Source organism: Cygnus olor, chromosome 33, assembly GCF_009769625.2.
Source record: "Cygnus olor isolate bCygOlo1 chromosome 33, bCygOlo1.pri.v2, whole genome shotgun sequence".
Lineage (NCBI taxonomy): Eukaryota > Metazoa > Chordata > Aves > Anseriformes > Anatidae > Cygnus > Cygnus olor.
The window spans coordinates 658,033-678,456 of NC_054090.1; the positions used below are offsets into that span (position 1 = coordinate 658,033).

The following is a 20,424-nucleotide window of genomic DNA, read 5'->3' on the forward strand; positions in this document are numbered from 1 at the left end:
TTTCCACATCAGAAATCGGTAAACCTGTGCCAAAATAAACTCCTCTCCTTAAATACACCTTTTTTCCCCCAACTTTCTTGGGCTGAAGATCTTCTAGGATACGTAAATACTGCAATTGCTTCTGGGCTGGGGGGAAAAAAAGGGGGAAAAAGTACAGAAAAGGTACAGAGACCTGCAGTTTTCAAGCCCTGTGGGATAAGTTGGGTAGGACAGAGCTTGCTGAAGCTCACCAATCAACAATTTTTAATAGGGCCTACAAAAACGTTGCCCCTAATTGCCCTGTGTCATGGCCAAAACCAGTCCAGTCTAGATCCCCTCCAGCAACCTTTGGCTTCCCAGCCTAAATCACCCCTTTTATTGCCCTAAACAGTGACAACCTTTGGCCTTGGAAATAAAAACCCGTCTGCTTTTTGTGCAAAGTCAGCGCCCCAGCAAGGGGGGAATTTGTATAATTTTATACAAAACTCCTCTTTATTGAGGATCCTGCCGCAGAAATCGGGCAGAACAAGCCACCCATCTCGTGCAAGGAGGGGATGGGGCGATGAGGGAAGTCCTTGCTGGAGGAGCAGGGAAGCCCCTCTGCCAACAGGTCCTTGTTTGGCCCCTTGGTTTTTGGCACTGGGACGCGAGGTCGGTGCCTCCTGGAGGATCCGGCTTCGTTTTCGGCTCCTGTGCTCCTCCAAGGAGGGCCTGGTCCCGTTGACAGGACTAAAGGATGAGTCCTGATAGGAATTTTGCTACCGACCTTGTCCATCATCCAGCATCACCCAGATTCTGCCCAAAACCTGCTGTCATTCAGCCGAGGCAGCGATAGGAGGCGGGTGCCCCTCGCTTTTCTCCTCTTCGCCTTGACCGTCCCCGCCTGGGAGCTCCACGTGCTCTGCGGCAAAGGCACCGGGCGCCTCCGTGTGCCCCATCCCAGTCCCCAGGAGGCTCGGAGGTGAGGATGGCACGGCTTGGGGGGGTCCGCTGGGGGCTTCGGGGTGGCTTTTGCTCTTGTGGGCAGTGACGTTGTCCCTCTTCTCGAATTTCTTGCCGCAGATGTCGCAGGAGAACTGGTAGAAGGAGTCGGCGTCGTGCTTCTTCATGTGCCAGTTGAGGGAGGCTTTCTGGCGGCAGGTGAAGCCGCAGATCTCGCACCTAGGAGAAAACAGGATGGGGTGTAATAGGGAAAAAAAAAAAACAAACTACGAGGGAATAAAGCAGGGAAGCAGAAGGGGAAAGAGCATTTCCATCTGTGCTCAGGGAGCAGAGCCATCCCCTGGTGAGTGCAGAGGGAGCTCGGCTCCGTCGCATCTTGATGCTGCAATTTTTATCAGCTGAGCAACGTCAGGGCTGCGCTAGCCGGCTCTGCGTGGCTTCAGCACACCCTAGAGGGAAGGAAATGCATTGCTCTCACGAAAACCCTAACGAAAACCACCGAATCTAAGCTGCTTCCAATCAACCCCGTGCCTGCGCCCTGCGCTTTGCATCGAGGTGCCGCTTGCTGGAGCAGAAACCTGACGCGGAGCAGGAAGCCTGATGTGGAACAGCGCTGACGCCAGCGAGGTAATCCCAAATCACTAATGGATGGGATTGGAACTCACTGGAGGGGTTTCTCCCCCGTGTGGATGCGCCTGTGGATGATCAGGTTGCTGCTGGTGCGGAAGGAGCGGGCGCAGAACTCGCAGATGTAGTCCCGCTTGTCTGCAAGGCAGAAGAAAAAAATGGTTTAGGGGCTGCTCCAGCCTCGAAGGGGAACCAGGATGCTTTTGGGACGTATTTTAGGAGCCAGGATGCTTTGCCAGCACGGAAACAGAGATGAACGAGAGATGGAGAGACCTCCAGAGTGGAAAACAAACTGATGTGGTAGTCTACAAGGTGACCGGGTCAGGAAAAGGAGCAAATAGGAGGTGGGTATGGTCAGCTGCAGCCTAAGGAGGTGGGAGCAGCCCCGGAAAGGCCTCTAACAAGGGATGGAGGCAGCTGGCTCACCGCTGTGCAGCTTCTCGTGCTCCTTGAGGTGCTTCTTGAAGTTGAAGGACTTGCCGCAGCTGGGCTCCGAGCAGGTGAAGGTCTTCTGGTGAACGTGCTGGTACTTCTTGTGGTGCTGCCGTTTGGGGGGGAAAAAGGACAGGAGTGAGGATCGCCAGCTCGACCAAGCCCTCGCCAAGAACCTGCACTTGGAGGAAGCCCTGTGGCATCTTCCGACTACAATATTCATCTTCTTGATCCAAAGGAGAAGGTGGGACTTGAAGCAGTCCCCTGGCTGACCAGGCACCGAGCTGCTGGTTAACATACAAAGTCACGAATTCCTGCTTAAAAAAGTTTGGACAATCCAGGATGTCCACATCCATCTCAGAAAACAGTTGAGATGTCAAAAATGGAGCTCAAGAGACAAAAATCTGGCTCATCTCCAGTTCAAAGGCGGCCACAGTAGAGGCTCAAAGCAGGGAGCAGGAGGGACGAACACGCTCAGCCGAACCTCGCGTGCACGGAAAAGGGGATTTGGGCCGAAATGCTCCCTCCCACCCCACCACCGCAGGCCTCACGTTCAGGTACTGGCGGTTGGAGAAGATCTTGCCACAGCCTTCGAAGTCGCACAGGAGGATTTCGCGTTTCGCTGCCTTCCTGGAAGAGAGGGGAAAATCGGGGTGAGCAAGGAGAGCTGAGAAGGCAGCGGATCTCCCTCTTTCCCCCATCTTTTCTATCCATCGGAAGCTTAATATAAGCAAAATAAGAGCCTCCCATCGCAGCAGGAGCTGCTGGAGGGACACAAAAATGTCCCACCGCGTGGCCCAAAAGGGCTGATCTGCACCTTCTCGTCCTCCCCTTCCCAGGGCCCTCGCTACCTGATCCTCTTGGGGCCGATCTGGGCCACGTCCTCGTCGCACGACCGTGTTCGCTGCTTGCAGCTGGAAGAGGGAAAGAAAAGTCTTGAGCGAGGCTCTTGTCCCCGACGTCCCCTCTCCTTGCCTCAGCACAGAGCTGAGGAGCTGGAAAGCAGTCACAGTTGATGGCTTCCAAAAAGACCACGGCATTCAAACCATCCTTTGGCCAACCAAACCATCCTTTGGACAACTCTTCCTCTTTCCCTTCTAACATTAGAAAGTCTAAAAAAACTTTACAAAGCCACTTAAATATTTCTCCCCCCCTCGCAGCAGGCAACGAAGTTAACAAACGCACCTTTCAGACACTGTAAATAGAAATATAATCTTTATTATTCATTACAAAGTCTTTAACAGGGTTTTGGAAGTGTCCTAGTACGTTTATGATTGTCGTCATCCTTGTGTCAACCTCACTGATTGCTCGTTCCCATCAACGTAGATTTGAGCTAGGCTTTTTTTTTTGGGCTTTATCCATGGCTTTGTGGAAAGAGCAGCTATTCTTGGCTGATGTCCTGCAATTAGAGAAAGAGATTTTTAAAAAAAGGTATGTTTTTATGGGGCAAGACATAGAGATTGTTCATAGATGGCCACGCCAAACTGCATCTGAATAAAAGCACGGGCTGGGCATCTTTGTCTACAATCTCCTCAAAGTGTTTTTATCAGCTCAGGATGGCATTACCGTAGGGCAGCGAGAAGAGGCTGTGCAGGATGAACCATCTTTTCATCTTAAAACAGTCTTTTATCTCCGTTCTTCCAGTTGCTGCTACAAAACTGGAAAAAAAAAAAAAAGGCAAACTTCCTAAGTCCGAGTACGACATCTGTAATCAAACTCATCCTTTAAGCCTTCAAAAGCTCACCACTGACCTAAAGTTCAGTTTGGAGGGGTGTTAAAAGCTTCCCCACCACCCTCCCTGCACAGGCAAGTCAGTGTCTACTTTTATCAGCCACATCTGAAAAATCCCAAGAGGTTTTTGGGTCAAACTTGAGGAACCGAAGTACTTTTTGGAGGTTTGAATGTGAGGGTGACAAGTGGGAAAGCATGCAGAACCCCAAAATACCACAGAGGCGTGAAAAAAATCCCTCTCTTACTTCACTTTTGGTGTCAACACAGACCAGCTAAACCAAACCTTTCCTGTCAAATTGAATTTGAGTGCCTGGTGCCCCTTGGTGTAACCCAAAAAGGAGAGAAGAAAAGCAAGTGCCAGATTTACCATTCTATTTCACTTTCTGGAACGACGTTTTGGGAACATACTCTCTTCCAGCAAGCTGCTAGGTGGCTTCTGAGCTCCTGCAAGAGACAGGAAGGGCGTTGAGAACCGAAATGAAGTGGTAATAGCATGCCAAAGCAAAAAATAAATACAAAAACCTTTGTGGAAGCGTGCAATACTTACCTGCTAAGGTTTGGGGGGTGCGTTTTGGTGTCTTCTCTCAAGGGCACACAAAGGTAAGAGCAGATAAGTGGTCGCTCCAGCTAACTCCAAATAAAAAGTTGTGGTTTTTTTTTTTTTTTAATGCCCTTGTATTGGAAGAAAATCCGGAAAGGTGATGGATGACTCCTTGTGTGTCAGACACGAGAGGCAAAGCACGGGCCCATCACTTTGGCACAGCATCAAGACCAACCCTCACGGAGGTGGACGGGATTTACTATTCTTGCTTAAAGACGCCTGGAATTGAGCAACTACTCGACCCTCCTGTCTTATTTAGCGTGAAAAATGGAATTTTGAGCCCATGTGGCTGGGGAGGAGTGGCTAAAACATAACTCAGCATCAAACAAAGGTAACGAGTGCTTGCAAATCAAACAATTGTGGTCCTTAGAAGGATGTCCTTAGGCCAACGCTTGAGGTTGGCAGCGCTGCCATCGCTATGGGCTCTGTTTCATTTATGGTGACAACACAGTGACATCTCTGACAGCCAAGAAGCACGGCCACACGTGTGGATGACAAAAACCAAGCAACACTGCCCTGTGCGTAGAGATAAAATGCAGGATTCTGGGCCGTATAGAACCATATGGACGGTCCCTGTGCCTGTGCAAGGAGAGGAGGGATTGCAAACTTCTAGCAAGGCCAGGCTGCTTGGAGGCTGTAGGGAGGTGGAAGAAGGTCTTCACCACCAACCAGACCACCTCCAGTGGTTCTGGAGGTGGTTCTCCCCCTCTGGGGGCCACCACATCCCTGCTCCATGGCCACCCACGGTCGGGACCAGCTCCAGGCTGGGTGCTGAAGCACCCAAAGGAGCAGGCACATGCATGGCCACAGGGGGGGACATGGTGGATGACCCCCCAGCAAGACCAGTGGCCAGACCCCTCCTCTCAAGCTCCAGCACAAGATGAGGCCAGGTGACAGCACCGAGCAGCTCTGCCCTGGTGAGGATTAAACCCTGATGCCATCTCCCCATCGTGCACTTTGTCACCTCCCTTTGCAAACATGCAGCCCTCTCCCTAAAAGACCTCAGGGCTTGAACTTCATTTATTACAACTTTTGGGTCGCTTTCCGTATGGTTTCTCAGCCCAGAAAGCAGCAGCATGTCCAAGGTGCCCCCAAATGCTCATTCAGTAGCCACCGCCGTGGTCTTCCCCGCTCACCTGACTCGCCCACCCCTCTCCTCTGCTGGGCTGGAGTCGATCGGGCTCGGCTCGCTCAGGCTCTGCTCCTCTTTCACGGGTTTCTTACGGGATTTTGGCTGGCTTTGGCGTCTCTGCAGCTCCGAGTCGCTGGAGGAGAAGAGAGACATGGGATGGGCAAGATGTTTTAGGTGGTTGGGCGCAGGTGGGCCCCATTGGGCACGGTTGGCCACCGTTGGGCACGGTTGGGGCCCCGTTGGCTGCTGTTGGGGCACGGTTGGGCCCCGTTGACCACGGTTGGGGCATGGTTGGCCACTCTTGGCCACCACTGGGCCCTGTTGGCCATGGTTGGGGCCCGTTGGCTGCCGTTGGGGCATGGTTGGCTGCCATTGGGCCCCGTTGACCACGGTTGGGGTACAGTTGGGCCCCGTTGGCCACCATTGGGGTACGGTTGGCCACCAGCCTCTAAGCACTCTTCACCTGTCCAGAGAAGGGTGGTAGTTCTCATCACGCAGGTCATCGGTGTAGGCAAGGTCATCTTCCTCGACGAAGTCCTCGTCCTCCTCTTCCTCCTCTTCTTCCTGAGACACGCTGCCCTGCTCCGGTTTCTCCTCCAACACGGGTGTGCTGCCGGAATGCAACGGCCAAAGTCAGCTCTGCTACGACCCAGCGGTAATTTTATTATGGAAACTTCGTTAAACAGCGGCGCTGCTGTCACAGGGTGCCACGGGTGCAAAGAGCTCAAGGATGATTGGGTCCAGGTGCAACCTTCAGCTCAGGAAACCCCAATTTTTGGCGTTTTGTGCTGGGGGAGAACCGCACAGGGCCACCACTCACCTCTCATGATCTGGTCCTGTAGTTGCTGTCTCTGTCTGCCCTCGTGGAGCTGTGAGGAAATAAAAGGAGTGGTGGTAAGGTAAGGCAGGGCTCTTTCACCCGAGGTCTCGGAGATGCAGAGGAAGGAGGACAGGATTTGGCAGCAGGACTGGGGAACCTGCCGGTGTTGGAGAGCAGATTGTGCCCTTCTGCTGGCCAAGTCACTCCAAAATCCTCTCCTGGAAGTTCAACCTCTTAAGTAGGAAACAAAGGAAAGAGAAAGGTTTTCTCCTTGATCTTCGGTCTGGCTAAATGGAGAAACTTCTGAGAGCTCTACCTATGTGGGGTCAGCAAGATCTACTCCCTTGGGACTACAAGAGACTTGGGACCACCCAAAGATGATCTACTTTTGGACTACGAGAGACTTGGGACCACCCAAAGATCTTCTACCTTGGGAATACAAGAGACTTGGAACCACAAGAGACTTGGGACCACCCAAAGGTCTTCTACTTTGGGACTAAAAGAGGCCAGCAGTGAAATGAGAGCAGAGAACGGGAGCCCACCTTCCTCCCAGGTGAAGACGAGGAGGAACACCACCCAACCTCACCTGCGTCGCTACTTTCACCCGCCTCTTCCCTCTGGTTTCCATCGCCAGCGGGTGACCAAGCTGCTACCTCTGGTTCAGCACCATCCTTCCTCGGGCTGGATTCGTCCACCTTGGTCTCGGCAGCGAGCCCTGCCCGCCGCAACGACCGCCGGCGCCCGGGGACCGGTGGGGAGCTGCGCCCCGAATCCTCCTCGGTGACTCCCCACGGCTGCTGGCCATCGGCCACGGTGGGGACGCCCCAGGAGAAGCTGTGTCCGGCCACGCACTCCCACACCAGCTGGGCTGGGCTGCCCGAGGCTGGGGGCTTCACATCGGGGACGAAGCCGCACTCCTGGCCGTGGCCGTGGGACAGGGCGACCAGGCGCTGCAAGGCATCGGCGTGGAGAAGGCTGGGTTCCGGGGTGTTTGGTCCTGGGTTTGGGCATAAAAAGCAAGCATTTCGGTGATAAACAGCTCCAAAAATTTGACTTCTAGGTTGATTTTGGTTCTGTGAATTCAGTAAATTTTCTGGTGGTGGGACAACGTCAAAGGTCTCCTTCTACCATCTCCCCACCTCCAACCTCCTGGTGTCCCCATCCCATGAGCACCCTCACAGCTGCTTCTTCCCTTCTTTCACAACCCCAAAACTTCACACAGACCCCAAAAAGCAGCTGGGGAAGGGGACCAACATCCCAAACAATCCAGCGTAGCAAAAGCCACCCCCCTGGCGACCCCACTGGCGGCCGCAAGCATCTCCTCCCACGAAAGCGCATCATGCAACGCGAATTTTCACAATAAATGCATTTTGGACGAAAAAATATGAAAGAAAACGTAGATGCGAGGTAGCCAAGGGGCAAAAAGGCACCTACCTGGGCTCAAAACACAACCCTGGGAGCTGTACCTGCGAAAGGAGGAGGCAGCGTGATCTACCTGAAGGTTGCCCGACCCCAAAGGTTGCCCGACCCCAAAGGTTTTTAAGGCTATTTTTGGGGTTTCTCGGTGGACCTACGGACCTGTCGAGGAGGAATTTGGCCAGCTGGGAGTGCAGGGCGAAGCCGAGCTGCTCCTTGAGGCGACACCACTGCTCCAGGTGGCCCCCCAGGCGGATGCGGCACTTGCTGCGGCGGGCGTCCAGCTCCCGGCGCTTCTGCCTGCGGACGCAGTCGGGGGCCCGCTGGCGGCCCGGGCGGCCGGGATCCATGGGGGGGGTCTAGGGGGGGATAAGGGGGTGAGGAAGGGGCTGGGGAGAGGGGGATTGGGGCGATGGGGGGGTGGGGACAGAGGGACGGGGGTGAGGAGATAATGGGAGGGGGCTGGGGAGGGATGGGGGGACAGGGAGGGATGGGGGGGACAGGGGGGTGAGGAGATGGGGAGAGGGGGCCAAGGAGGGATGGGGGAGAGGGAGATGGGGGGGGACATGGGGGGTGGGGAGAGGGGGACAGGGGGGTGAGGAGATGGTGGAATGGGGTTGGGGAGGGATGGGGGGGACAAGGGGGTGAGGAGATGGGGAGAGAGGGAGAGGGAGGGATGGGGGAGAGGGAGATGGGGGGGGGACAGGGGGGTGAGGAGATAGGGACAGGGAGGGATGGGGGGACAGGGGGGGTGAGGAGATGGGGAAAAGGGGATGGGGACAGTGGGGTGGGGAGATGGGAATGGGAAGCGAGGTGGGGACGGGGGTGAGGAGTTGGGGAGAGGGGGACAGGGAGGGACAGGGGGGTGAGGAGGGGATCCAAGGAGATGGGGAGAGGGGGATGGGGATGGGGAGAGGGAGGGGGGGAGAGGAGGGGGCTGGGGAGAGGGGGACGGGGGGGTGGGAGGGGGCTGGGGATAGGGGGATGGGGGGACAGGGGGTGTGGGGAGAGGGGGACAGGAGATGAGAAGAGGGAGATGGGGGGGGGACGGGGGTGGGAAGGGGGCTTAGGAGACGGTGAGAGGGGGCCTGGGGGGGGATGGGGGCGACTGGGGGGGGGGGCAGGAGGGGGGAGAGGGAGGTGGGGAGAGGGGGACGGGGGGTGGGGAGGGGGCTGGGGAGAGGGGGCCGGGGATATGGGGTCAGGGGCTGGTGGCTCGGGGGGGGGGGGGGGGTCACGGGTCCAGGGAGACCCCAAAGGGCAGGAGGGCGCCCCCCCCAGCTGCTTAAACCCCGCCCCCTCCGGACCACACCCCTCTAGGCCCCGCCCCATTCTCTTGACCCCGCCCCCACCGCATCCCTTCGCGTTGCCCCGACCCTGATTGGCCCCGCCCGCCCCACATAGCCCCGCCCACACCTCCTTTTGGCCCCGCCCCCTCCCCACCCGTAGCCCCGCCCCGTCACCAAACCCCTCCTGCTCTGCCGCAAGCCCCGCCCCCCTTCCCACAAGCCCCGCCCCCCACCCACTAGCCCCGCCTCCCCGCTTCCCGCCATTTCCCCTCGCGACGCTCCCCCCCCCCCGGCCCGACCCCGCTCCCGCCGCCGCTCCTTAAAGCGGGCCCCGCAGCGGGGGAGGCGGGGCCATGATGGAGAAGGGTCCAAGCTCCGGTGCGCCGCCGGGACCCGCACCGGAGCCTCCTCGCCCGCCGCTCAGCCTGCTCCGCCGGGCCCTTCTCCACCGTAACCCGAGGGGGCCCCACCCTGGGGCCGTGCCCCCTTTAAGAGCCGAGAACCAACCCCCCCCTCCCCCCCCCCCCCCCCATCGCTCACACTGCTGAGGGACCGGCACAAAATGGCGGACGGCTCGCCTCCGCCTCCCCGCCGCCGCGCATGCGCCTTGCGCCGCGCCCGCCCGGCCTGAAGCCGAGTCCCGCGCGCAGGGGCTGACGGGAGTTGTAGTCCTGGGCCCTGTAATGGCGGACGCCTGAGGCTTCTCCAAGGAGCTGAAATAGGGGGAAATATTCCCAATTTCGGGCATTTGGGTGTGAAATATTCCACATTACGTGCAATTTAGGCGTCATCACTGCCAGTTTTGGGTGGGATCCTCTTCAAGAGCAGTCATGAGGCAGCGTCTGTCTCCCTCCCCAGCAGCCTGCCCCACACCACTCCTTTTTTGACCAAATTGCTCCTTTCTCACTTTTTTCTAACCTCAACTTATTTTGCACTCAGGTCAGGTCCCCGGTACAGTTCTTGGCGTGATTACAAAGGCAGGAGCAACAAATATCTTCAAATATGGCTTTTTTTTCCCCCACCACTTTCCGTCACCTTCCTCCCCTCCCAGTTCTCCTCAGGGGATTTCATTGCTTTTAGGACGGCTTCTCCCCCCCCCTCCCCCGAAGACTCTTGAAGATGTCAGAGGTGACTTTTCCTGTTTTATATACATTTAATACACGCAAATGAGTTGCCACCTCAAAGCACAGAAAATGAATCATAGTGCTTCAGCGCCAGAGAACCATTCATTGTGGTTTATACCCCTGGGGATTTTTTTTGCCAGAAACCCTGTGAAAACATTAGCCTGCGCAACCCCAATCCTATAAACCACCAGCCACAACGAGAAGAAGGTGGCCAAGGGCTACAGAAAGAAAAAAAGGCATTTATTCTGCAGGTGGGATGAGCTCCAGCTCCTCTGGAGCTCACAGGGTCGGGGTTGCACAAGCCGACGTTTTCAGAGGATTTCTGGAAAAAAAGAAAAAAAAAAGAAAAAAGCTGCCTTTTCACCTGCCTTTTCACCTGCGTCCCCCAAAATCCCAGAACCTCATTTCCCCCTCTTCACACCAGCCATCCCTTCCAAAATATCCCTTGCATGCTGAAATTACAGCAGCCCTAGCAGAGAACACAAAGCCCACAGGGGTGAGACTTTATTTTGAAAGCAAAGTGGATTTTTTTTGTTCTTTTTTTTTTTTTTTTTTTTCCAAGTCGCCGCCCAATTTCTGCCCTGCTCAGAGCAGGACGGCCTCTTTCTGGCAGATCCACGCCAAGGCAGAGCCGCAGGTTTCGGAGATGATCCTGTCCTCCCTCAGCGCCCCGCAGGCTCCGCTGGCGTTCAGGGTGCTCAGGTTGAACCTGAGGGTGCAAGGGAGAGCCTGTGTCACCTTCCAAGGGTCCCCGAGGGGATATCGGAGGTGTCCCCCCCGCCACCCATCCCCTCCAGGCCTCTCCTAGGCTCTCACCGGCTCCGGTCCAGGCGGGAGCCATCCAGCCAGGTCCAACCCATCCCCACGGAGGGCTGGGAGAGGCCGACCCAGAAGTAGCGCGTGGGTTTCTGTATGACTCGATTTAGGAAGTCCTACAAGGGGAAACGGGCTGGTGACTACGGTGTCGTCGCTTGCTGTCCCCAAAACAGGCTCCCCCCCAAAGCCAGGATCCCCACTGGCATCCCCAACACTAGCCCAGAGGTTTGGGCACCCATCCTTGCACCCTATGGGCGCAGACCCCAAATTTCTGGGTTCCTCCAAGCGCCGCCAGCACCTCGGGTGCAATCCTGAGCCCCGTCCCACGTCCCCGCCAGCGTCGGCCCCGTTACCAGCTCGCCCTGGTCCTCTGGCACCAGCAGCTGGGCGCTCTGACGGCTGCAGTTCTCCCGGCTCTCCCTCCAGGAGCTGCTCTTGCTGGCGACCCAAAAACACTTGCTCCCATGCAGCGTCCACCCCACGGGACAGAGCTTGCAGCCCCCACCGTCTGCAGACAGACAGACGGATGGACAGACAGCCACGCCTACGGCCCCGCCATAGCGCCACGGGGTGGGTGATAGCGGGGTTCAGACAGGGGGGATGCAATATTTTAGGGGGGTTACCTCCGGGGGGGCACAGGCTCGATCTCAGCCCCAGGTGGGTGCAGTCCAGGGTGGCAAAGCTTTGTCCCTGCGACGCGTTCCTGCACCCCACGGCCCCCGGGGGCCGTTGCCTCTCCACCAGCAGCCAAGACACTGGGGGGGAGGGACACTGAGCCCAAACGGGGGTGTCCCCAGTCCCCAGCACCCTCAAAAAGGACACCCATTGGTGTCAACTCACCGCATATCACAAAGGACAGCACCAGAACGGTCATCAAGGCCCCGAGGAGACAGCGGGGGGATTGCTTGGGGATGTGAATCCACCATGGGGCAAACCCCGTCTCGGGGTCTTTCGTGGCAGGTCCTGCAGTCAGGGGAAGGGACACAAAAGGAGAAGTGTGGGGGGCCGAGAGCATCCATCACCCCCAGTCCCCTGTCCCGGGGGGGTGCCCCAAAGTCCCTCTGCTCCTCTTCTTCAGGGCAAAAGGTTTTGGGGGATGCAGCCGAGCCCGACGGCGGCAGGATGGGAGCGAAACGAGGGCGCCAGCAGCCAGCGTCTGGGTGCCGGGGGGTGTCCAAAAATCACAGGCGAGCGTCCCCCCCAGCTTGAGCGACTCTCTGCAACCCCAAGAGCTGCGCCACCCCGGTTCTTCCCCCTGCCAAACAATCGCCACCCGGGGTATCCTCTCGCCACCACAAACCCGTGGTGGGGACGGAGGACCGGACCCTGCTACCTGCGTCCTGGAGGGGTCCCGGCTTCTCCACAGCACCCCGCTTGCATCGCCTGTCCAAGGCCATGTAGCCATCCTCATCCTCCATGGCGTGGAGGAGTCGGGAGGACACGCGGCAGGCGGAGGGGACACGACGGGGTCTGGAGGACAGGAAACCAAAACACTCAGAGCTGCACTGGTGAAGTGCGAACCAGCGGCGGGGCCGGAGCTTCCTGCCACAGCTCACAGCCGTTCAATGCCCCTGAAAGCTTTTGGGGTCACCAGCACCCTTGCCTGGTGTCCAGGGGAGGGGCACAAGATCCTCCTGCCTCCTCCAGGCTCATGGCCCACCCTGTAAATTACATCCCTAATGAGAAGGTAGGGGCAGACTTGGGCCTTACGCTATCTCACGGCCAAAAAAAAAGGTGCTTTTCTGTCTTTTATTGTTTTACCTCATCCTTGTGCGAGCCCAGATAAATCCCATTGATGGATACAAGGCATTGCTTCGTTGTGATTCCAGTAAAAAAGGCACAAGTGCTTGAAAGCAGCTAAGAAAGTGTTTTATTTTATTTTTATTTTTTTTATTAACACCAGCATTTAATCCTGTCTTCACTGCTCTGCCAGGTGCTGGCAGGAGCCTTTGCTCAGCCCCTGCCTGTGCACAGCTTTCCTGCTGTGTTCTTCCAGGATTTTCTTGCAACAAAACAAAACAAAACAAAACAAATAAATAAACCACAGTTCTTTGTTTTTCCTGTTGTTATAGAAAGCCACAGCTACAGATTGGCTTTTCACACTGTGAAAAACCATCTTGATCAACTAGGATTTGTCGTCGCCCTGTCTCCCCCTTGCCTTCTGCACCCTCAAGGAAAAAAAAAAAAAAAAAAGATAGTCCTGTATTGAGGGGAAAAAAGGCTATTTGGATATGCACCCTAAAGGTTATGCGCCCTAAAGGATATGCACCCTAAAGGATATGCGCCCTAGTGCCAACCAGACCTCAAAGAGCCTCAATAACATGAGATTTGCCCCAGGAAGAGGGGAGTTGAAGCCACATTTCCGTGCTCCCCCCCTTTGCAGGAAAGTTTCATCAGCCCAGCTGAGAAAAACATGCTGCATCCGGAGCTTTCACCGTTATTCCTCCCCCCCCCCTCTGCCCCCACCACAGAGGGTGTTAAAAATCTTCCCGTGAACTAGATTTCTTCAAGAAAAGTAACAGAGATTTGCTCCTCTGCCTCTTTTGATACCAGGATTACATCATTAACAGAACTCCAAGCGGCCAGCAGTGAGCTTTTGAGTCATTTCAGTTTATCTTTTTTTTTTTTTTTTTTTTTTTTTTAACCTATACATCGTGAGGCGTAGTCGTGGCAGGGATTGGTTAATACGGCGACAGCTGACACACGGGCTCATAAAAGTGCTCCTTTGCTTCCTGCCCCCCGATTCATTAAATCTCCGCACAATGAAGAATTCAAAACACACCAGGAGAAGACACACAGCTCTTCGGGTAAGTCCACATCTGAGCAGCAAAATTTGGGGCTGGCTGCGCAAGCACCGCTCGGCTAGGGGCTGAAATGGGGAGGGAAGGAGCAGCCAGCCGGGGCGGGCTTCCCAACTTTTTTCTTCCATTTTTTGAAAGTTTTTTTTTTTGTATTTGTTCCTTTGCCCGTTTTCCCACCCTCTTTGTCTCTTTCTCGCCTTTCTTTTCGCGTTTGCACTTCTTTTTCCTCGTTCTCCTCTCGCTCTCTCCCTCTTTTTAGCACCAAAACTTTGCACCCGATGAGCGCACGCAGCACCGCGGCTCCATGAGGAGAGCCACAAAACCCTCATGTTCCCCAAAACTGTTCCTTCTCATCTGGCTTTATTAAAGTTTCTGCTGCCACAGTGCTGTGTGAATTTTCTTGCAGTTGTTTAGACTTCCCCTTCTCCTTTCCCCCCCCCCGCAGTGCCTCCACCCTATGACTCTTCCTGTCCCTTCTCCCTTCATTTCTCCGCACTGAGATCTTGTGCCGGTGGGGCACTGGTGGGATGGGCACCGGGCAGGGTTTTTGGGTGGGTGAGGACAGGCTCTGAATTTTACCATGCAGCCACCTCTAAATCCAGCCGGAGGTCCCCAGACAAGTGCAGGTGCCTTCAGAGGACACGCATCAGCCTTGCGAGCTCTCCCCATCCTCCCAAGACCCCGGAGCTACGGGGTACCGTACAGCAGAGTTCCCAAAAATGCTTCCTTTCTCTCTCCTTTCTCACACTTCAGCCATCTCCAGCCCTCACGGAGCAATGGAACCACCTCTCTGGCATTTCCTCTGCTTGCCCATGTTCCCAATTCTGGTGCAAAAACCATTTTTGTTCCGCGATACCGAGCTTAGCCCAAGGACACGTGCACAGCATCAGTTCGTCACCTGTCCTGCTCAGACACTGAACGCTGAGGGGGGTCACTTGTTTTGTACGCATTATTAGTAGTGCTATTACCATTATTATTCTTTTCCTTTCTTTTCTGTCCTAATAAACTGTCTCTATCTCAACCCGCAGGCTTCATTTTGTTCTGATTCTCTCTCCCATGCCAGAGAGGGAGGGGAATGGTGAGAGGTCAGCGGGGTGCTGAGCTTTGGAATGGGTTAGACTGCTGTGACGTAGGATCAGAATCTAGCGCTGCTGTCCCTCCCTGTCTGATTCATAAGAGTTGGTTCACAAGCCAGAACTAAGTGACTAGGACTTTATGCACTGCTGGGGAACTAAGTCCACGTCTGAGCAGCAAAATTCGGGGCTGGCTGAGCAAGCAACGCTCAGCTAGGGGCTGAGATGGGGAGGGAAGGAGCAGCCAGCCAGGGCGGGTTTCCCAACTTTTTTCTTTCTTTTTTAAGATTTTTGTTGTTGTTGTTCCTTTGCCCTCTCCCATTTTTCCACCCTCTTTCAATTCTTTGTCTCTTTCTCGCCTTTCTTTTTGCGTTTGCGCTGTTTTTTTCTCATTCTTCTCTCGTTCTCTCCCTTTTTATAATGACCAAACTGCTCCAGGTGAGCTCACGTGTCGCAGCGTGTCCTTGGGGAGAGCCATAAAATCCGCACGTTGCCCAAATTGTTCCTTTTCAGCTCGCTTTATTGAAGCTTCTGCAGCCGCAAGGGCTGTGTGAATTTTCTTGCAGATGTTGGAAATTCCTTCCAAGTTCTCCTTTTCTGGAGATATTCAACCCCCCCCCGGGTGGGATCCTGCACGATATGCTTGGTGTTTCTCATGGGTGCACACTGTTGGAGCTACGGGGCCAAGCCCTGCAGCGCTGCTGTCTGCAGCTGACCAGGGCTCACTCCTTCAGCCTCACTTTTCCATTTCATCACCTCGCTTGCTGGGCTTGTACGGGAGGGGAACCATGTCCAAGCCTTGCCTTGTATGTTTTTTCAGCAGCACCAATGCCTTCTGATGTGCTAAGCCCTGATGGATCGCTGAACGCTATGGTGCAAGATGACGAGAGTGGACTCACCTCCTGCTACGAGGACCCGGACCAGCCCCAGGACCCCCAGGACATGGTGGTGCCCCTCCACCCAGAGATGCCGACGGATGCTGCGCCCACGGGCAGCAACAGGACCCGAAGATGCCCAAGTGAGTGGGGGGCCAGTGCCCAGCTGGGCTTTGAGCTGTCCTCCTGCTGCTGCAGCACGTGTGGGGGTGAACCCCGTGCCAAGGAGGAGGGAAACGGGGTCGCAGGGGTGCCCGTGATCCCCCTGGCATCGCCTTCTGGTCATGCTGGTGATGCGAGGGCTGTGCTGCTGTGGGACAGCACCGTCCTCATCACAAATATATTTTCCTTCTGCTGCAGGCAAAGTGTGCACAGCCAGAGGACAGTGTGTCCTGGCTGGAACTGTGATCCTGATGCTCATTTTTGCCATTGCTGGGCTATCAGGTAAGGGCAGAGTGGCTGCCTCCATCCCACCCCTCTACACAGAGCTGGCTGTGCCACCTACAGCTGGGTTATAGAACTAGCCGGGGTTGCAACTGGATGATCTGTAAGGTCCCTTCCAACCCGAGCCATTCTATGCAAAGACCTCTGAGATCATCCAGCCCAACCTTTAACAAGTCCACCACTAAACCATGCTACTGAGTTCTACACCTACAAGTTTCTTGAAGACCTGTAGGGATGGTGACTCAACCACTTCCCTGGGCAGCCTATTCCAATGCCACAACCCCTTCAGTAAAGAAATTTCTCCTAATACACAACCTCAACCTCCCTTGGCTCCACTTGGGAGAATTTCCTCTTGTCTTACCACTTGGGGTTGGGAGAAGAGCCCGATCCCCGCATTGCTATAACCTCATTTAAGGTCCTCTTTGCTCTGCAACAGCTGTGCACAGGCAGAAGGCAGCCCCGGTGCTGGCGTGCCCTTACGAATGGGTTGGGTACCGCAACGTCTGCTACTACCTGTCGGGGCAGCAGAAGCTAGGCAGCTGGAATTGGAGCCAGGAGCAGTGCACAACACATGGGGCCTCGCTGGCCATGGTGATGAGGGACTGGGAATTGGTGAGTGCGGGGTGATGGGTGGCTGTGGGGCTGGGACAGCCAGGCTGGATGTCCCGCAGCGGGGCAGCGAGTCCCGTGGGGCTGACGGGAGCGTGGTACTCCAGCAGCTTCTGACCATCTGCCTCTCTCCTTGCCGCCCAGAACTTTCTGAGACAACTCAAAGACAGCGCGGATTCCTGGCTTGGGCTGCGGAGACGGGGTGAGCGCCTGCTGTGGGTGGATGGCAGCAGCTTCAAGGAGACGTGAGTTCTGCGAGCGGGCAGAGCCCAGCGGCTCTGGTGTGCCGGGACCATGCCTTGCAGGCAGTCCTGGCTGTGCACTGCTGCCAGAGGGCACGGGGAGTGCTGAGGCTGCAGTGGCATTCCTTGTCGTCGCAGGTTCACAGTGCAGGGCGGCGCAGAGTGCGTCTACTTGAATGGCGAGGACGTGGCGACTTCAAGCTGTTGGCAGAGCCGGCCTTATATCTGCAGCAAGGCTCTGGCTGTGGGGGCAGCTCCTGAGAATGGTGGCGGAGAAACGACCTTCCCCGTGCTGGACACTGGCGGCTCCTCTCATTGATGAAGGATGATGCTCTCCAGCAATCCTTTAAAGGGTTTGTGTCCCTGGTTTTGAGGTCAGAACCGAAGGTCGATGACTAAGGGGCAAACTGTGAGATGCAAGAGGTGCTGGCTAACATCAGAGCTGAACAAGACCCAAACCTTATGGACCAGACCTGGTGCTGCTGTTTTCCACAGCATCTGGAAGAGCATCGACAACACCGCACTTTGTTGTGCCCCTTGGCACTTGTCATTATTTATATATGAGCTAAATGATTTTTCAAGGTCCCTTCCAATTCCTAACATTGTGTTATTCTGTGAAATGTATTTATATGTATATACCTGCATATGTTCCGTTCCTATGGCCTTAGGGACAGTTTCTCAGGGGATCCCAGCCTTGAGCAGAAGGAAGTTTGCTCTCCTGAAGTTCAGGGTCCTGACTCTGATTTTGCCAGACCCATATTCCTCAGGATCACAAACTCCACCAGGGCATGGTCACCACCAGGCAATCGTAACCTCTGTAACGCTGTCTTCCACTTTGATGAGCACCAGGTCTAGTAAGGCTTCACCTTGTGTCGGTCCGTCTATTACCTGGACCAGGACATTGTCCTCAACAGACTCCAGGAATCTCCTGGATTGTCTGGAACCTGCCGTGCTGCTATCCCAGCAGATATCTGGGTGGTTGAAATCCCCCATCAAGACAAGAGCTTCTGAGCCCAACAGTTCTTGCAGCTGAAGGAAGAAGGCCTCACCAACATACTCAGGTGGCCTGTAGCAGACCCCAACCACTAGACGTCCTTTACCAGACCGATCCTTGATTTTCACCCATGTGCTCTCAGCCTGGTCATGGCTGTTTCTCAGGCACAGTTCTTCACAATCTATCCAATTCCTAACGTAGGGAGCAACTCCTCCCCTCCTTCCTCCCTTCTGAACAGTTTGTAGCCATCAACAGCCACACTCCAGTCATGGGAATCATCCCACCAGGCTTCCGTGATCTACATCCATGGTTCCCTACTAGCATGGTGGCCTCCAACTCCTCCTGTTTGTTACCCATACTGCGTGCATTGGTGTAAATGCACCTCAGCTGGGCCACCTTTGGGTGGGAGAAGAACCTGCTCTAGTGGTTGGCATCCCTGCCCAGAGCAGGGGGGTTGAAACCAGATGATCTTTAAGGTGCTTTTCAACTTAGGCCATTCTATGATTCTGTGATACGTAAACATGTTTTATTTAAATATATGGAAATAAATATTTTATATGTATATCCGCAGTCTGATTTAAAAGGTGAATAGAAAAAGCTTCTGCGGGTGACTTGTAAGCAAGCGATGCCTTGTAAGCAAGTGGTGCTGCTTGATGGGAACAGCAGGCGGCAACATCCCCACGAGAACCCTACGGCCCTGCTGGGGCCAGCCCTCTTGGCAGAGCCCCAAGGTCACTCGCTCTCAGTCCAAACATGCTCACCCGGTGCTCGCTCTGTAGCTGCTATGGTGCTGTGTTTGGGATTTAGGAGGAGAATAATGGTGATACCTCGCTGATGTGGCTGGCCGGGGTCGGGGGACCGGCTGCTCGGAGGGCATCAGTCAGCGGGTGGTGAGCAATTGCACTGTGCATCACTTGTTTTGTAGACATTAGTAGTAGTAGTACTATTACCATTATTATTATTATTATCCTTTCTTTTCTGTCCTAATAAACTGTCTCTATCTCAGCCCACGGGCTTCATTTTTTTCTGATTCTCTGCCCAATCCCAGAGAGAGGGAGGGGGGAAGGTGAGCGAACGGCTGTGTGGTGCTGAGCTGCCGGCTGGGTTAAACCACAACAGTCCTTTTGTCACGCAACGTGGGGCAAACACAACACTCTGTCGTAGAATCACAGAATCATTAGTGTTGGAAAGGACCTCCGAGACCAGCTCGTCCACGTGTCCCCCTACCACCAATGTCACCCACTAAACCATGTCCCTAAGCACCACGTTCAACCTTTCCTTAAAACACACCCAGGGACGGTGACTCCGCCACCTCCCTGGGGAACCATTTCCAATGCCTAACCACTCTTTCTGAGAAGAAACGTCTCCTAATTTCTAACCTGAACCTCCCCTGGGGCAACTTGAGGCCATTCCTTCAGGTCCTACTACTAATTATGTATGAGAAGAGGCCGACCCCCAGCTTCCCACACCTTCCTTTCAGGTAGTTGTAGGGAGCCATAAGGTCTCCCCTGAGCCTCCTCTTCTCCAGACTGAACAACCCCAGTGCCCTCGGCCACTCCTCACAGAACTTCTGCTCCAGGCCCTTCACCATTGTGAAGTATTGAGATGTCTTTCATGAAGTGCGGGGCCCAAAACCAAACACAGCACTCGAGGTGCAGCCTCACCAGAGCAGAGCCCGGGGGGACGATCACCTCCCTGCTCCCGCTGGCTGCACCATTCCTGCTACAGGCCAGGATGCTGCTGGCCTTCGTGGCCACCTGGGCACACAGCTTCTCCAGAAGAATGCTGTGGGAGACAGTGCCAAAGGCCTTGCTGAAGTCTAGGCAGACTACGCCAACGGCCTTTCCCTCATCCACCAAGCGGGTCACCCGGTCGTAGCAGGGGATGAGGTTGGTCAGGCATGGTTTTCTTTCATGAACCCATGCTGACTGGGCCTGATCCCCTGGTGGTCTTGCACGCGTGATTGCATTCAAGATGTTCTGTTGCATCCACCACCTCTCCTGGCATCGAGGCCAGGCTGACAGGCCTGTAGCTCCCCGGGTCCTAGAGGGGAAGACATATGAGGAGCGGCTGATGTCACTTGGCCTGTTTAACGTGGAAAAGAGGAGGCTGAGGGGAGACCTCATCACGGCCTACAGCTTCCTCACAAGGGGGAAAGGAGGGGCAGGCACCCTTCTATTCTCTTTAGTGACTAGCGATAGGACCCGAGGGAATGGAGTCAAGCTGAGACAGGGGAGGTTCAGGCTGGACATCAGGAAGAGGTTCTTCACCGAGAGGGTTGTCACGCACTGGAACAGGCTCCCCAGCTCCTGAACTCAAGGGGACGAGGAGCGTGGTTTCTGGTGGTTTGGGTCAATTGTCCCAGCTGTGCTCCTCTGGGGGGCGCAGAGGAAAGGAGGAAACTTTGGCACAGTGCAGACACAGCTCAGACACACAGAGCGTGGTGTTGGTGATGCTCTGCCATCTGCTGTGGAGAA

The 20,424-nt window shown here is 55.3% G+C and overlaps 3 protein-coding genes and 1 long non-coding RNA gene across 10 annotated transcripts; 1 reads left to right on the forward strand and 3 right to left on the reverse strand.

Moving 5' to 3' along the window:
- Positions 1–126: 126 nt before the first annotated feature.
- ZNF692 (zinc finger protein 692) lies at positions 127–9,567 on the reverse strand. Of its 2 annotated transcripts, none has more exons than XM_040542760.1 (12): positions 9,510–9,567; positions 7,843–8,039; positions 7,699–7,730; positions 6,851–7,261; positions 6,265–6,313; positions 5,908–6,054; positions 5,449–5,577; positions 2,832–2,894; positions 2,532–2,610; positions 1,975–2,089; positions 1,587–1,686; positions 127–1,140 (listed from the first exon to the last, which is right to left on the reverse strand). In XM_040542760.1, exons 2-12 carry the CDS (start codon positions 8,028–8,030, stop codon positions 792–794), a joined length of 1,662 nt encoding a protein of 553 aa, XP_040398694.1. In that variant the 5' UTR covers positions 8,031–8,039; positions 9,510–9,567; the 3' UTR covers positions 127–791. The 2 variants fall into 2 exon arrangements, with proteins under 2 accessions (XP_040398694.1, XP_040398693.1); XM_040542759.1 differs by lacking the exon at positions 9,510–9,567 and adding an exon at positions 9,369–9,492.
- Positions 9,568–10,135: 568 nt separating this feature from the next.
- Positions 10,136–12,470, reverse strand: LOC121062598 (killer cell lectin-like receptor subfamily F member 1). Of its 2 annotated transcripts, XM_040542639.1 has the most exons (6): positions 12,243–12,470; positions 11,750–11,872; positions 11,533–11,664; positions 11,263–11,417; positions 10,910–11,025; positions 10,136–10,802 (listed from the first exon to the last, which is right to left on the reverse strand). In XM_040542639.1, exons 1-6 carry the CDS (start codon positions 12,325–12,327, stop codon positions 10,679–10,681), a joined length of 735 nt encoding a protein of 244 aa, XP_040398573.1. In that variant the 5' UTR covers positions 12,328–12,470; the 3' UTR covers positions 10,136–10,678. The 2 variants fall into 2 exon arrangements, with proteins under 2 accessions (XP_040398573.1, XP_040398572.1); XM_040542638.1 differs by lacking the exon at positions 12,243–12,470 and having other exon boundaries at positions 10,457–10,802; positions 10,910–11,417; positions 11,750–12,104.
- Positions 12,471–13,334: 864 nt separating this feature from the next.
- On the forward strand, positions 13,335–17,574 carry LOC121062676 (C-type lectin domain family 2 member D-like). 5 transcript variants are annotated; one of them, XM_040542868.1, is made up of 6 exons: positions 13,335–13,716; positions 15,607–15,801; positions 16,019–16,102; positions 16,539–16,714; positions 16,856–16,956; positions 17,092–17,574. In XM_040542868.1, exons 2-6 carry the CDS (start codon positions 15,612–15,614, stop codon positions 17,270–17,272), a joined length of 732 nt encoding a protein of 243 aa, XP_040398802.1. In that variant the 5' UTR covers positions 13,335–13,716; positions 15,607–15,611; the 3' UTR covers positions 17,273–17,574. The 5 variants fall into 5 exon arrangements, with proteins under 5 accessions (XP_040398802.1, XP_040398801.1, XP_040398804.1 ...); XM_040542867.1 differs by having other exon boundaries at positions 13,383–13,716; positions 15,604–15,801; XM_040542870.1 differs by having other exon boundaries at positions 13,499–13,716; positions 15,607–15,805.
- LOC121062679 lies at positions 16,521–17,614 on the reverse strand. Its single transcript, XR_005815654.1, has 2 exons — positions 17,478–17,614; positions 16,521–17,235 (listed from the first exon to the last, which is right to left on the reverse strand). It is a non-coding gene; the product is annotated as an uncharacterized LOC121062679 (long non-coding RNA).
- Between the last annotated feature and the right edge of the window lie 2,810 nt (positions 17,615–20,424).

Bases quoted from the DNA above. Each gene is read 5' to 3' on its own strand.
- ZNF692 (XM_040542760.1), bottom strand. From the start codon at position 8,030: ATGGATCCCGGCCGCCCGGGCCGCCAGCGGGCCCCCGACTGCGTCCGC. The intron at 6,055-6,264 runs GTGAGTGGTGGC...GCATTCCGGCAG, and splicing joins ACAGGACCAGATCATGAGAG to CACACCCGTGTTGGAGGAGA. The intron at 1,687-1,974 runs GTGAGCCAGCTG...TCTGCCTTGCAG, and splicing joins GCACGAGAAGCTGCACAGCG to ACAAGCGGGACTACATCTGC.
- LOC121062598 (XM_040542638.1), bottom strand. From the start codon at position 11,928: ATGGATGCTCTCGGCCCCCCACACTTCTCCTTTTGTGTCCCTTCCCCT. The intron at 11,418-11,532 runs GTAACCCCCCTA...GTCTGTCTGCAG, and splicing joins GAGCCTGTGCCCCCCCGGAG to ACGGTGGGGGCTGCAAGCTC. The intron at 10,803-10,909 runs GTGAGAGCCTAG...TTGCACCCTCAG, and splicing joins TCCCGCCTGGACCGGAGCCG to GTTCAACCTGAGCACCCTGA.
- LOC121062676 (XM_040542868.1), top strand. From the start codon at position 15,612: ATGCCTTCTGATGTGCTAAGCCCTGATGGATCGCTGAACGCTATGGTG. The intron at 16,715-16,855 runs GTGAGTGCGGGG...CTTGCCGCCCAG, and splicing joins TGATGAGGGACTGGGAATTG to AACTTTCTGAGACAACTCAA. The intron at 16,957-17,091 runs GTGAGTTCTGCG...TTGTCGTCGCAG, and splicing joins GGCAGCAGCTTCAAGGAGAC to GTTCACAGTGCAGGGCGGCG.